General features: G+C 36.4%; 1 protein-coding gene across 1 annotated transcript in view; it reads right to left on the bottom strand.

Moving 5' to 3' along the window:
* Positions 1-17,057, bottom strand: part of CACNA1D (calcium voltage-gated channel subunit alpha1 D) — a 185,845-nt gene that overhangs the window by 119,535 nt on the left and 49,253 nt on the right. The window contains exon 4 of the mRNA XM_065687166.1: positions 910-1,049. Within this exon, the coding sequence (XP_065543238.1) occupies positions 910-1,049 (140 nt within the window). The remainder of the gene's footprint in view (positions 1-909; positions 1,050-17,057) is intronic.

Raw genomic sequence — 17,057 nt, 5'->3', positions numbered from 1 at the left:
CATAAATTCCACAATATTTAAGGAACTGGGGAATATATGCCTCAAGATTAATTCCCTAGACAGCTGAAGGTAGGATCTCCTAACAAGCTAGCACAGCCATTGACATGATATAGCTGACACAAAATATTATTATCATAAGCAGGTGTGTAGTGTAGATGTGGGATGGTCTTATGTCCACTCTCACGTATCCTGTAAGAGGCTTGAAGAGTCCCTACTATTTAGCATACATCCTTCCCCAGGCAAGCCAAAGTTATATTGAGGACGTAACATTTGCAATGTAGGCACTGCAGAAGTGTTACTTTGAATTAATTCTAACCTTGTTTGGTGACTCAAACACCCATTTGTAATTGGACTGTATGATTCTATATACATCTATGGAGCCTGATGTGCATCGCCCCATTTTCCCAACGGAAAGTCCAATTTTCCTCAGATTGTGGGAAAGCCAAGGAATCACCCCATTAATTCTGTCTCTCCCGACCACTCTTCTCCGCTTCAAACCTCATAAGTTCTCCCAGGCATCTTTGAAGAATAGATTAACTCCTCATAACCACAGCATAGGGATAAATGAATAAAAGGATTAAGTATGTATGGACTTAAACAAATCAACCTTTATCATATGGAAAAACATCAGGAGTTCACCTTGGAAAAAAATCAAATGGAAAAGATTTTGCAAAGCAACAACCAAGGAAAATTTCTGGCACAACCCTGAATTTGTGAGAACTTTCAAGGTTGTTGCACATAGCATTGAAAACTTTTAGGACTTTGTCTTGCATTTTTCACTCAGTTCATTCTTTTACTCCAGAAGAACAGAAACGAAACGTAGGCCGTTACTCACAGCCAAACAGGACTACATCTACGTCACTGTAAAGAAGATTTAAATCTTTCTGTAAGGAAGGATAAATTACTTACCCTACTACTACTATTACAAAATCCAATAAATTCCATCCATTTCTAACATACGCATTGGGGTGTAATAATAATCCATATGCTATAATCTTCAAAAATGTTTCAACTGTAAAAATTATCAGGAAGGCATATTCTACTTTTTCCTGTAGAAGACAAAAAAAAAAGTACAATGAATGACAACATAATTTGACGGCTCTTTTACCAGTTAGAATTTGCAGGAAGTGGGTAAGTTGTATTGATAAGGACTAAAGAAATGAAATATTTCATGTCAATTTACTTTACAGGCTTTAACTGCATAGTACTTAATGACAGCTGTACTGACAAGGTTGTAATTACATAATTACATGCAATTTTCCTGTTTTCACATTCTGTGAAAGAGGCTCCATTTCTGCAAACATGTAAGTATACTGTACCTTTGCTTAATTAAATAGTCCCACCCAAGTCAACAGGATTCTTTGCATTCATTAAAACCAGAAAATGCTGTAGAACAGGACCCTGGACTATCCTTAGAATGTATGCTATGATATACTTTCACTGTTTCAGCCTTTGTTTAATTAAGACCCAGAGTTCTATCTAGAAAGGGAGATTGAGACACTGTTATCCCATACTAAAGAGATTCAAAATGTTGTAAGCTATTTAGCAGGGTCTTCATTTCACACTGTCTTGCAACTTTTTCATCTTGATGTGAAAGTTTACACTGACTACTTCTTCCTTCCACATCATCAGAATTTCTTTAGATTACCCGAATATGCTTGAAGAACTTTAAAGTTAGTAGATCACCACCTTGTATCATTGAAGTTCCAACTTCAGATTTGTTTCAATGCTTTTCTAAAAACATTATTAGTTTATTAATTTTCCCAACATTCTTTTTAAAAGAGAGCTATACATTAAATGTCTTCTTGCTAATTGGATAATATTTTTGTGGGTTGTTTCTATAGTCATAGCATATTTGATTTGGATAAATTGCAAGTCACTGCTATAAAAAAGCAGGTCAGCTAATACATTTGTTCTTTTTACTTTCAGAAATCATAATTTCATTTAATACTTTGTTTAATTACCTGTTGCTATGCAAATACTAGAGTCACGAATAAGACACTTTCTTTAAATTTGTACAGCAATGCATAATCACAACAAATTAAAAATAAATGCAAAAATATAAATGCATAATTGCTCACAATGTTGATCATATGGACTATATGATCAATAAGGATTACAGTCTTCTAACTATGATATATACTCAAATATAGCTCAGACATTACACACAAAACTATGTATCTGATACTTGTTACACAGCTTCCACATGCAACCAAATAAAACCAAACCTCAATCATTTGTAATTTAAATAAAGATCTTTATATTCTCATGTGCAACATCTTTAATTTGGCAAACTGGATTTCTTTTCCTCATGACAATGCCATTTAGGGTTATAGATAGGATGCGTTTTATCCAGTTATAACTCTGACACTGGTCACTTAATAAATATAGAGGCTTATCAATAAACTACAGCCTCCGCTCCAGGCCTTCATCTCCAGTAAGCAGCACCCTTGGATCACCATGAGAGGTAAGACTTTCTCTCAGTGCAAAGCAAGGATTCCTGGACCTGCTCAGTTAAGCTCAGTCCCATACTCCTGCCCTTCTCTTCTGCTGTAGTACACTACACAAACACTGTAGAACTTCACCCAAGGCAGCTTCTCTTCAGCTGTGTTGTATCTTGCCTGATATCATCCAGCCCAGTGAAACTGATGGACATCTTGCTTCTCCTCATACTTCCCAACTCTTCTTTCAAAACTGCCCCTTCCACTTACCTCTTAATTTATCACCAGTAAACTGGAAAAAATTACTGGATAATAAAAGCAAAGTGCCTCACAAAAGAAACAGTAAAAAGATTGGTTTTGGTTTGTGCACCAAAAGCCATCAGATTTATTTGGCTAGAGAGCACCACATACATTACAATAGTATGAATTATCAGCATTCCTGAGAAAGATACTGCAAAAATGCCTAAATTCAAGGAAATCCTGTGATGCGTACATTTCACAATAACAGCTATTTTTGTCTCCCTGCATATAACTAAGTCTGTAGCTTGAATATAGAAAGATAAACAATGTAAGACAACACAAAGACAACAAAAATATTTTGGTTGGCCTTTGCTCTAAGCAAACTAAACTTCAAAATCATAATAGTAAAAGAAAAGGTGAGACAAAAGAAGTTTTATATATGCAAAGTTTAAACAGCTTCTTTACATAAATGGAACACAGGACACAGGAGTGGATGACACCTACTGGGTCATTGTGTCCAGTGTCCTGTTACTACAGTCAAATAGGTAATTTAATTCCACTCATCAAGCTACAAGATTCCATCCTAAAAAGCAACTTTGTCCTTCACTGCTCCTGATAAAAGAATGTTCCAATGCTCTTCTGCTATAGGGGCTAGGCAGTCCTATTCCCAGTGTAATTTGCTTAATGCTCATGTGCCCTTGAAGTTCATTTTAATGTGACTGTTCAACGACTCTAACCTATCACTTATCCATCTTTTAAAACAATATTGGTCTTGTTCCTGCTTATTTTATTCTCTTTTATGGAAGTGGGAGTGTTTCTTATTTCCTAAATGGTACTGTAACATGGGATGTAAGAGAAGCTCATTTTTTAAACTCAATGGTGGGCTTAAGGTCAGTGTGTGTCACTTAGCAGATGGACCATAATAAACCTTGACAGCTGGACCAACAGAAGCCATGTGAATCTCAGCAAGGAAATATGTCAAGTTCTGCAGCATCAGGTTAAATAATGCCACACCAATATGGGCTGAGAAGGGACCTCGAAGTTATAGTGGGCATCAAGTTAAATATGTGCTCATTTGAAATCAAACAAATTCCATATTGGACTGTATTAGGAACACCATGGTGACTAGATAGCAGGAAACTACCTGCCTCAGTGCCATCAGGCTGCAGCACTACTACAATTTTGCGTCTCCTAGTTCATATAGCGTGTTGAGAAAGTGCAGACTCCAGTGAAGGAAAGATCTGTTCAGCAAAAAAGGCTAAGAGAAGGTTTAGCAGTAGACTACTATTACTTGAAGGGGGGTGTGTTAAAAAGACCGTGAAGCCAAACACCAAGTAGCAGCACATGGTAAAACAAGGGGGAAAAGGCACAAGCTGCAGGTCTGTAGGTTCACCAGATTTTAAGATTAACTTCTGTATCAGAAGGGTAGTGCCAAACAGGAACATGCAAGTTCAAAGTAAAACATTTTGAAGATGCAGCTAGGCAAAGGTGTAGCTGACCTGATCTAGCACTGGTGATACTCTTCCTAGGCACTGAAGGACTAGGTAACCCCCAGAGGTTTCTCCCAGTTAACAATTCTGTAATTTCTATTACTATGATATGTATGAAGACAGGCTGAGGAAGTTGGGGCTGTTCAGCCTGGAGAAGAGAAGGCTGCCTGGAGACCTCATAGCAGCCTTCCAGTACCTGAAGGGGGCCTATAGGGATATGCTGGGGTGGGTCTCTTTGTCAGGGACTGTAGTGACAGGACAAGGGTAACGGGTTAAAACTTAAACAGGGGAAGTTTAGATTGGATATAAGGAGGAAATTCTTCCCTGTTAGGGTGGTGAGGCACTGGAATGGGTTGAGCAGGGGGGTTGTGAGTGCTCCATCCCTGGCAGTGTTCAAGGCCAGGTTGGATGAAGCCTTGGGTGGGATGGTTTAGTGTGAGGTGTCCCTGCCTATGGCAGGGGGGTTGGAATTATATGATCTTGAGGTCCTTTCCAACCCTAACTATTCTATAATTCTATTCTATGATTCTGATAATTCCTATGTGATCATCGTCATCAAGTGCTTCAGGACACGTAGAAGCACTTACACCCAATACACATTCAACTTGCAAAAGGCCCTCATTCTACAGAATGTCAAACACGGGGAAGTTTTCCTTCCTTTCTGTCAAAGAACGGAAATGTTTCCTTCCATCCTTGTTCCCTTTATATATGATTTACATCCTTGTTGTAAAGCATATATACCCCTGGTTCCAGAATTTGCCCCTAAAAACATATGCATAATGGATACAAGACAAGAATGAAGAATGATGCTATTAATGGAGCCAATGGCACAAGGGAAAGACACTTTGTAACAATAACCACTGGGCAATCCAAGAGCCACAATTTCTTGAAAACTCTGAGAAAAGGGACACTTATTTCTATTCATCTACAACCAGAGGCACTCATTATTTCCCAGTGTTTCATTTTTTCTCTCTTCCTCTTTTCCTTTCTTCCTTTTTCTTTCAAGTTCCCACACATTTTTTATTTTTTCCCTCTCCTCTCAAATCACGACTTGTGACTTCCCCAGAGGCCAGACGAATGAACTGGCCCAGGAGTTAACAATATTCACAGCACAGGCTGTGCTTTCTTCACAGGCTGTTTTTTGTGGTGGGTTTTTTTCTCTTTTTTTATCCTCTCTCTTTTAATAAGTAGGCATCCAACAGATGTTCTAACACAAACTGCAAAGTTAACAACCTGCTCACCCTCAGGAAGAACTGGCAGTCCCTTCTCACACTTCGGTAACTTCTTGCCTGTCACTTAGAGACATCACTTTTTGCCTCTGGCAACTGAAATACATCTGTAGGTGATGAATCACCTACATGTCCTGATCTTAAAGAATCATTACTCAAGAGCAAATATAGTTTAATGTATCATAACATTTTCAGTATTACTGGAAGTGTTGCAGAGGTCGGGCTGCTGTGCAAAAATAAACCTAAAGCTGTAAGAGGCAAATTAAAAATACGGACTGAAGACTGCAGTTCTAACAGTTTATAATGCACACATCTTTCTTTTCTCTACAGAGGAGAAAACTGCATATCTTGCTTTGTTCAAATTAGTTGAGATATTTAAGTGAATACTTCATTTCATTAAAAATGTAAGTAGGAATACTAAGAAAAAAGACAAGCAACCAAAGGGAATACTTAAGACTGCCTGCCTGAAAACCAAAATCTTTATTATAAGAAACTGAGAAGAAAATTTTGGTTCTATGAAATTTCACAGACTAAATTATAATTATTTGTATTATTACAATACAAATTGTACATATGTTCTAATACCTATTAATGCATCTATTTCTATATTGCATCACATATGTAGCAAAGAAAAAATTGACAGATGTAAATCAAAAGAAGATATGAAGCACAAAAATCTGTGTTACTACAGATCCAATTCTATGGCTGTATAGATTAACAGTAGTTTCTTCACTGATTTGATACCGCACAGAGCTACATCCTTCCCCTTTATAGGCAGCTGTCCCTGCAAAGCTCTCTCACACTTTTGTCAACGTCGCTTAAAATCTTCAAGTCTCAGCAATTTTTTTCTGAATATACGATGCGACAACAGGACTGATAAGACACACTGCACACTGCCTTTCTGATAGAGTCCAATGAGCTGCACCTCGATACTGATCATGGAGTACAAAACAAAGCTACCGTTATGCACCGAGTTCCAGTGAAGTCATTAGACCTTCATTTTCTCAGAAAGAAAATTTACATTTGCTTTCTTATTTTAAGTAAATCAGCTTAGCAGAAACCCTGTTGATCAGGAAGAAATCTTTCTTCCCCTCAACTCTAGCCAGATGGTGTACATTAGTCACCATTTATTATTTTCATATTTTCAAAATCTCTGAAAGAAATATGCAAAGCTACTGCTACATGTTGTAATGCGATGCACAAAAACTCTGCATTTAACTTAGAATGTCTCACAAGGTAACTGTTTCAAAACTAAAAAGTAATTAATTTGCAAAACCTTAATCTATTACACTATATAATTAAGTCTTCCCATATTAATTTCTACTCCCTGGGCACCAGAGATCAGACTTTTTTTCTTAACTGGGCAAATACATGTAGATGATGCTGCATGCAAAAATTATCAGGGTAGAAACTGCTTAGCAGATAAAGTGACTAAATTTAAGCAAAGGAACCAAACCTTCTGCATACATGCAACCTTAGACATACACAAACCCAGATACTTTGACATTCTTGATTCAGGGCTAACAATCACATGCTATTAAATTAGATGTGTGACTGATACCTTAACAATATACAATGCCATTTATCTTTTTAACATACAGCAATTCTTTCAAACTTTGCCACTGGGAAAACAGAGCATTTATAAAAACAGAAAAGTAACTGAGTCTTGAATTTCAAACACTGTAATTTTGTTTTTCACTCCATATACCTGCATTGTCCTGAAAATCTGTGAGCTGCACAGTAATACTAAGAAAGGAAAATAAATCTATTTATTCCCACACATGGAACATGTTATAGCAGTTTCCCAATATAGAAAATGAACAGAAAGGAAATCCACACACCTGTCAGAAAACAGTACTGGAGCTTTAGGTTTTTTTCTGTTTTTAAAGCTGATGAAATTTTACTTCCTAGATTAGACATGGAAATTATTCTCCCTTTATCAGAAGAAACAGAATTATTTATCACTCAAGAATAACTTTAGGATTAACTATGTCTTTAGATACATGCCAGCAAACAAGGGGCAGGAGAGTTTACAAAGCAATGTTTTGAGGATTTGTGTTCTGATCTATTCAATTAAGTTATGTTGTGTCTTCCTGATCAGTCCTGATCCACATGAAGGAACATGAGTGCTGCTCTCAACTATGTCAGACATGAGCATTACTTTTCGTATAAATGCACTTTGCTTTTTGACAGAGGAGCTCTGCGGAAATTTTAGAAAATATAATTACCTTCCCATAATTGTACTTCTTTAATACAGACATGGGCCAATAAACATTGTTTCCACACTTAACATGCACATGATACTCCATGTACACAGGATCATTTTATGTATGACCAGGAACGTACCCCAACCTTAAACTGCTGCCAGGACACCGATTCCCACAACTCTATTTAAAGGCACCCCATCAATGTGCTAAAGAAAGATGTTTTACTAAGGTGTGGACAAAGATCTGAGTAGTTCTTTCCAAAATTCAGAAATACTGAAGGGATTAGTGGAAAAAGTACTGATATGGCTAAGCTGCTTTCATATATAAACTTTTCATACGTCATTATGCATTCATAAGCCTGTTTTGTGAAACTCTGAGAATACATTTCCTAACCCTTATAATAGTATCCAGCAGTCAGATCCAAGCATGTTCTGGAATTTACAAAAGTAACTACTCCAAAAAGCATACGAAATTTAGTTCTAGTTGTGAAAGTTTGGAATAGCAAAACTGGAATGAATACATTGCCTCACACATAAACCCCAGGCAACTCTAGGCAGGAAGTATCTCCAACCTTTTGAGGCTCTTTATAGGAAGGACACCACCATGCTACCGCCAATCCAGAATTTGGCAGCATTAGAAGCTGGAATTCTATGATAGCAAGGTTGATATTTAAAGTCAACACCAAATGCAAATTCTAGTTAGAAGTAGAACTAAGTAGGTGCTACACACCATAAATGTCCTTAAACCACTTCTATATAAAACTGAAGAGACTTCACATTCCTAGGACCACTGTCAAACAACCTATCTCACTCACAGGATTTTCCCTGTTCCCAACAGTACACCAAAATCTTTTCATCCCATTTGAACTGTGAATTCACAATCACTTGGTATAGCCCCAGTTAACAACAGTTCCACCTTCTAGATCTCAAGCAGGTATTTATGCTTGCATGAAAAGAATGTGCAATAGGATATCTCAAATACTGAGGCACAGCAAATGACCAAAATGGATGTGCAAGCTATATACTGAAGTGCAATTAAGTGTAATTAAGTTTCTTTAAGTCCCTTTTTTAACCAATGTAGTCTGAAGTAGCATTTGAATAACTTATATCACTGAAACTTTAGCTCAACCTTCAAAGACTTTTAGGTAGCAGTAATGCCTATACTTTCATCCGACAGATTCTGGCAGCCAGAGACAAATGAATAAGCAGATCACTTGATTTTTTTATCATTTCCTTCAATCACTTCCTCTAAATGCCCTGCAGACCTACATTTCTAATGTGACTTCTCATATTTTTAATCATGCAATTTCCACTTTACCTTGTAAATAACACAATAATGGAGATGTAGTTAAACACCTCAGTTCTGTAAATGAACATTTGTACAAGACAGGAAGATGTTGCATCCAAATTACAAATTTTTATACTAATCACAAGCATCTGTGTGGATCCATGCTGGGTTTGCTCATGTAAAAGGTCTAGTTAATACATATGCTAAATACACATTCTCTATTCATAGCATTAAATAGGAAAAAGACAAATTCTTTGTCTACTTCTTTCCTAGGCTACTTAAGCAGAACTCTCTCTTCTCTCTCACAGGTAATGCAGAGCTTCGCTCAGTGAAAGCTGGGTGGAAACAACAGGTATATCCATGTGCAAGTACATTATTAAACACACTGTTCACGCTCTCTTACGTATGCTTACAGAGACACAGGCCATCTTTGCTTCATATTGTTCTGAAAGAACAAGGTAAAGGGCATGATTTTGGAAATTTGCTTGTAATTGACTAAAACTGTAACAGACCCCACACACATTTACCATCTACTGAAAAACTATCAACAAAGGACAATGAACAAATCACTCAGCAATGACCGTGTATACTTGCAAGGTGTGAAAGGCAAGTTGTAGAAATGCTAATAGGCAGCAACATGCGAGTTTCAACCCTAAATCCATACAATTCCTATTAAAGATCGAGCGCAGTATGCCAAAGAATCTGAATTGCACAAGAGAAAGTAGGCCAAGTAAGCAATAAAGAATATAACTGGAATAGAATCCAAATTGCATTGGGTATCTTTCTGCCACCCTCTAATTGATGATATTCAGGAAAATAAGGTCAGCAAAATAAGGTAAGAGAATATTTATTCATATTGTCACATTATTTTACTTTACATGGTTGACTAGCATTAGTGTCAAGTGATGAATTAAACCTGCAAATAGTCATAAGACAGCATTAATGTTAAGTATATTCTGTTACTTGCTAGCAGGTTTATTTATTTGTGAAAGAGCAGGTTTCGGCAGAAACTCAGGGGTGAGAATGTTACTTGGTGTCAGATCAGTGAACATCTTCAAATTGTCTGGGAGTTTAGAAGCCAAGAGAATTTCCTAATCCCTATAAATTCACCTCTGACCATGAAGAAAGCCACAAGCAGAAAACAAGAGAGAAGCATTGGTAGCAGTAAATCCTCGACTTATTTTCTTTTTTTATACATGTTGGGACTTGGAAAACTTTCAAATATTACACGACCAATAATGAGCCCACTTCTTGTGTTCAAGTGTTTCTTAGATACAGACTTCCCAGAGCATTCAAAGAGAAACTAAGAACAAGGACAAGGTGGGTAAAAATAGATAAAATTCTCCAAAAGCCAAAATAAACTATTTTTCCTTAAATTGTTTATTTTCTTAAATAATTGTTTTCCCTTGAAACTGAAAAATTCCAGACTCAAATCTCACCAATTACATCAAACTAATTCATCTCAGCATTTCCATATGAAACATACAAGAAAAAACAAACAAACTGCTCTAAAAATACTCATGGGTGTGAAATTCTCTTTTTTTTTTTCTTTTTTCTGTGAGCAAATACACATCTTGCTACCTGTATTTAAGAAATAGATATTGATATCATACATACATTCCTTTTAAACTGTCATAAAAACACAGTCAACCTATTCAGGTGCTACTACAATAGCCTTGATTTAAGCCCATCTACTTTTTCCTATGTCCATTTTCTGGATTGCTTCACAGTTTTCCATCCAACCTATTTATTTCATCCTTTGACTAACACAGTTCTAAGAAGTGTGAAAGACTGGTTTTCTTTAGCAGTCAATGGGCACTTCGTGCTCAGCTTTTACACAGGTGAGCTTGCCAAAGCAAAAATCTACCCTGACAGTCAACGTATTTTCCAGGAGATAGATCATGGAAGCTTTCTGCAAGTCCCTCTGCAGGAATCCCAAATTAAAAGGAAGTGAGAAGACCAAAAAGTTCACATTTCTGTGGGCTCTATAATGTTCCAGTGCCATGTTTCAAGAAAGCCAAAAACTTTCTGTAAAAAAAAAAAAAAAATTAAAAAAAAATTGAAAACAATATGGAGAACAGGCTGGTTGTGCAGTTGTGTTCTGCACTGACAGTGCTGGCTGGGAAACAAAACAACGACATACTCATGGAGTAGGTGGATTTTGTGCAGATTTCTCCATCTGATTGCAAATCAAATTTCCACTTTCATTACAAAAGAACTGAGAATTGTTTCATGACAGTACTTTACTCATCCATTCGTCAGATACATCACTACAGTAGCTCTTTGCCTCTGTCAGTTTAAAAACCTACCCAGCGGGACAGCCTTTCTAAATATCTTCTGCAAGATAGAAACTATGATAGGAGCTATGCACTAAACCCATGATCTGGTATTGCCTCCTGCAAGACAGCAAGATCAAGAAAAGAACATTTTCTTCAAATCCTCTGCTTTCTCAGAATAGACAAGTTCCATGACAAAGGCTGGATCTTCCACAGCAGGACCAACTACAGAATTAAAGTGTTATTAAAAAAATAAATTTACAAGAATTTTTAAAAGTACTTTCAGTATTTAAGTCCCTCATATTGGGATAACAATACTGAGTAATTTGATCAAAGAAATATATATTTAGCTCTGAATTTTGTTTCTTGTTTAATATTTCCTAATGTCAGACCATCACTAGAATTTCATACAGAGGGTACCAAATGCAATACATGATGTGGATGCGACTTCCATACTGAGGAGAACGTATGATTGGTAAATAATGTTTGAAAGATCTATCCACTGTGAAAGATCTAATGCCTTTCTGGTAAGAACATGCTACATGCTCTATCCTCTCTTTGGTTTTTTTTTCTTGTAGAAAGAATCTCTTACTTAGATACACGTTCATTTACATTTGTTAGTAGGTAACACGCAGTACTCAACTATAAAGATAACAGTCAAGTCCAGGGAGACTGCATTCCTCATGAGTAGACAACCTGCCAGAGCATTAGAAGTCAGAGCATGAAAATGTCAACAGAAATTATGTTAATGAAATTAATTTTCAATTACAGGAGAGGGCAGGAGAGACTGCTCCTTGTAGACACTGTTCAGAACAACAGTGCGAAGAACAACAAACATGCTTTTATCCAAACTGACAGGAGAATGGTCTGCAATACCCATGAAAATACTGGAGCACAATCCTCGTTTGTCTCTGATTGCTAAACAAGTTCTTAGTGCTTCTCTTCTCCCAGGGTTGTTTTTGAACCAAATGGTTGAAGTGTCTATTTAATAGCTTTTCCACTGATAAATGACTTAGTTATGAAATAATATCTTGTAGTAAATTTCAGATATTCAAAATCTAATTTGGCTGCAGAAATTGATATTTTTGTACTGCAATCAAATGCAGAGAGATTTCCACTTTTTGTGACCATTAAGTATTTGAAAGCGAAGACCTCTATAATTCTTACAACTCAAAGAGAAGGTTCAATGAACATAAGAACATTTTTGTTACACATCTGAGGGTCAGAGACTGCTCTGGCTGCTCCATAACCAAGTAAATGCAGATCTCTAGAGAAAATACAATGCGCCATGATACTGTTCAAAGAGAGCCCTTTGCTCCCTGAAGTAAAAGGACGGTAGCTTGGATACACGTTGCAACCACAGAGAACAAGGAGAAGAATTAAGAGGTGGAACAGCTCCGTAAAAATATAAATAAATCTAAAGGAGCTCTTAGAAAAAATAAGAAAATAGCACGGCTAAAATGCTGATTTGTCCCCAGTCCACAAACAGGATTGGTGAATCCCTGTTTTGACTTCAGCTGTGCTCAGGTACAACACTGCTCCACTAGTCTGGAAATTCTTCAGTCAATGCAAACATATTTAGCTGGGTTCTAATAACAGCACCATCATGAAGCCTTACTCTTTTCTTCATTCTAAACACATTCTACAGCAGTGAAGTGTTCAACAAAAGTAACAAGTGTACTAATTTTGAAAGAAATAAACATGGAATGCTGGAGAGTCATTGCTGAAGGATCAGGAAAACTTGGCATAGTAAAAGCAAAACTAAAGTTGAAAAAATATTTTTTATTCACTTTCAGCAATCAGATATAACCTTACTGTTAAAAAGCTTCAGCTTCTGATAGAAAACACAAGTCTCTACCCGCCCTGAAGCCAAATTTCTTTCTTCTCTACAGATGCATCAGTCTTCCTCTTATCTTGTGGAATGTTACTAACATTAGTTAGTGCCCCTCCAGTGCCTGCTACAATTACAGTTCTAGATTCTGCAACCAACTATGCATGGAGGATTTTTCATCACATAATATTAAAGGCAGTATGCAGTACTCAAAGGTCTCAAACACTTCAAAGTTCATCCTTGTAATTTCAAAATTACCTAATAAAATAGTTTTCTTTCTTTCCTTCCTACACCATTTGGCAGCCCAGGGTGTGAGTTCAGGTTTTGACTTTATTTCATTTTCCACTTCACACAGAACACTATTTATTCAGGAAGATTATGTTGTTATTATTCCCACCAGAACCGCATCTCAGCCTTTTTCAGTGTATTGCCCTATCTGGGATATCAGTTTTGATTTCCAGAGAACTTACTGTCCCCAACAATATGTTCTTAAGTCACTGTTTCAAGTTCACCTACGTTGTCACTACAAGTGTTTGAGTATACCAGCACCTGTTTTTTCTGCATCTATAGTGCTGTTCTGTAGCTAATGCAATATGTCACAGTCCCTTTGCCTTTCTCCCACCTATTCAGTGAGATAGCCCCTAAAGTGTATTTTCAAATTGTGTTCTTGAAAGTAATTACAGGGAACAAGAGTTGTTACTTACAAGTAGGATTTTCCCCTAGAGAATTAGAGTTTCTACTGCTTCCAAGTAGGTGAGAAAAATAGCTATTATTTTGATGATACGCAAATCACTGAGACACCAAAGGCCAAAACCAACTGTTTTTCCTCTTTCAGTTATATGCACAGAGTTTCAAAAATGCGTATTTGCTGAAGATGTTCATGGGTAATCAGTCCTATATTTTTCTGGTATACATGTACATGAATACTTGTAAAAATGAAACAGTAATCATTAAATTAGCCTTACTTTTGGAGAATTCCTGATCTTGTGAGAAATCTATGTAAACGTGCTAGTGACCCTCATGGCACACAAGGACAGTCCACCCAGACTTTCCAATTTTGTTGAGGAAAGAGGAAGAGTTTTTAGGTGGCACATAAAGCAAAAAAGTCCAATCCTATATATTGCAGCCAAAACCAGTCAGGTACTATTTGTTCATACATTTAGTTCAATGCGTTAGTTCATGCATTTAAGTCTTCATATTAACTTAAATTAATTTAAATGTCCTCACATGACTTAAATGCATGAACAGCAGAAAAGAAATCCAGTGGTGTTATGAAGCTTCTCTTTGGTCTGATGGCATGAACTGCCACAATTGGTTAAAAATACATAAAGAAAACTATTGAATTAATAGCACACATCACCTCCAGACACAGGAGAAAATTCATTGTTATCAACCTGAGGTGTTATCTATTACCCAATCCCTCTTTGTTCATGCAGGTAGGATATAAGGATTGAGCCACAAAATCTTTTTTTTTTATTTGATCTAAGCTGTTATCTCCCTGATATCAAAGGTACTGCTTATAAGAACAGAGGTACTCTGATTAGCTCTAAGTGTTCCCTGTTGCACAAAGGAAAAAAAACACAACACATTTTCATCACTCCTAGGGAATCTGATTGCCTAAGTGAGGACATTTCACAGTCAGAATAGCTAAACTGAAAATGTTATTAGACTCCCACTGTTTCAGTGATACAGAAATGCACTTATACTGCATACTGGTTTTTAAAATAGCTATCGACACATTTACCAATATTTTTACAAACCACTGCTACAACATCCAATGGCCAGTGAAAACATTGTAAAAACTGAGGCTTGAAAATGAACCCTTAACATGGGATAAAGCCTAAAAGGAATTTATCCTACACAGCCTTATCCATATCATTCTGGAATAAGCAACCACTATTTTCTGTTCTTTTTTGCTATCTGAGAGCTTTTCATTCCAAGTTTTCTAGAGTGATTTTACAAAACCAAGCCCTTGAATTTCAATCACAGATGGTCTGGGTTCGAAAAGACCTTTGAAGAGAGGGTCTTCACCTTTGCAGCAAAAATGTCCAATGCTCTACAAATTCAGTCCTCAAAGAGAAACAAGACGCTTTAATTAAATCTATTTCTTTTGCTTACTGCTATTTCTAACTTACGATTTACCAAAGGCATTGTTTTACTCATATTTCAATGGAATACTTAGCACAGCGTGAAATAGATGGCATCTCCTCTGTAGCAAAAGTGAAAGGTTGACTTCTGCCCTGGGCATTTTTTATTCTCTGAAAGCTTAGAGGTAGAAAGTGAAGCATGATAATTGAACCTTGCAGGAAAAGTAGTGACATTAAAACAACTGTTTCTGTCAAGTGATAAATATCCTGGGTTGTGATATATTTAATTTGTAATAATAAATTGATAGTGTTAATGAACATTAAAGAGAGCTATGTCACACCAAATAGGACATGCTGATAGCTAGTAAACCCTACTTACCATAGTTCCAAGTAAAAGTGCAGGCTTTGACTCTGACAAAAATATGGATAATTAATCTATCTTTTGTTTAAATTTCAGCATTTGCATTTATTATACATGACTATTAAAAAGGTGGTTTTCATATTCTCCAGTGCCCAAGGCATAAACCTGAAAGTGCCAGTGGAAATAACAAATGTTGTAATAGAAGTGTGTAAACCTTGAGGCAATAATATGTCTTAAGAGTCCTATGGTTTTAGTCAAGTGACACACACATTTGCACTCAAAAGTTTTGCCTTTTCTTCCTTTGGTTGAAGCTACCAAAGCAGTAGTCTCCTAGTGAGGTGTGTCAGAACAAATGTAGCTGAATGTAGTTCACCGTAATTGAAAGTAATTCATGCTGTCACATTTACTGCAACGAGAGGTCACATCTCGAGGGCCATAAATGTTGTTCACATTAATCGTAACTGACACCCTCCTCCTCCTTCAGGGAAATTCAGCCATATTATATGGCTTAGTTCACATCCTTTTAAAACATCTGAATTTCTATATGATTGGGGGATTTAAGTTGTTTGTTTTCTGTTTGGGTTTTTTTGAGGGCTTTTTTTATGTTAAAGGAAAATATGTAAAAATACCAGAACAAATTCTGCCTTGTACACTGCAACGAAGCCATCTCATAGAATCACAGAATGCACCATGGTACACAACAATCAACTGGATGTCATGCATTCTTTTTTTTTAATAGTACATAAATATATGTTGATTTAGGAATCCTAACGTCACATAGTAAAAAATGTCTTTAATTTGGGACATTAAGATCTGTACTGACCATGCCAGGGAATGAACCTCTATTCTCAACATGATCATAGATCTCAAACCTGATATTTAAACTATGATACTATTTCCTTTTTTAAATATTAACCAGTCATTTGGGGTTTTTACAGCGTAAGGCTAAATCTTTATTCTCCCTGTTTGACAGAGCTATCACTTGCAGAAAGCTCTTCAAAGCACCAGAAGCATGTTGTCTGCATGTATAATTAACAGAGTCTACAGAAAATGACAAGCTTTTAATCTACATGCTTAGTTTATCCTGGAAATGGAGTTAAAAAATGAAAGATGCAAAGAAGAAAAAGGGGCATGCAAAAACACCCCGGAGAGAGCAAGATGTGCTCATTGACCAGAGAATAACCTTAATTTCTTAGTTTTATTTTTGTAGGGTTGACCAAATCAGGCTTTTCTCCTTGAAAAGTTAAGTACTTCAGCCACTATTAAAAAGTGGTATCTTAGCTCAGATTCAAAAGCTTAGGGTTTTTTTTTCCTAAAAAGTATTTATGGGAATGCAAAATAAAATTTTTTATTTACTTATACAAACAAATGATAATATTTATGATACAAAGGTTCACTGACCACTCAAAACTGAGTATTAAACCACTGAAGACAACAAAAACAGGAACACAAAGCTTCAATTCTACAAAAGAATAATTTGAGGGTTTTTTGAAAGGCAGATTAGCCTTAAAGTTACAATTATTTAAAATGGAATATAGCTCCACAACAGAATCTGTTGTTTGAGCCTCATCCAGCATAAGTCCGTAGTAATGCCACTGAAAATTGGAT

The sequence above is a fragment of the Lathamus discolor genome, chromosome 7 (genome assembly GCF_037157495.1).
Source record: "Lathamus discolor isolate bLatDis1 chromosome 7, bLatDis1.hap1, whole genome shotgun sequence".
Lineage (NCBI taxonomy): Eukaryota > Metazoa > Chordata > Aves > Psittaciformes > Psittacidae > Lathamus > Lathamus discolor.
Note: the sequence above shows the minus strand (reverse complement) of the source record. Positions and strands in the feature narration are given on the sequence as shown.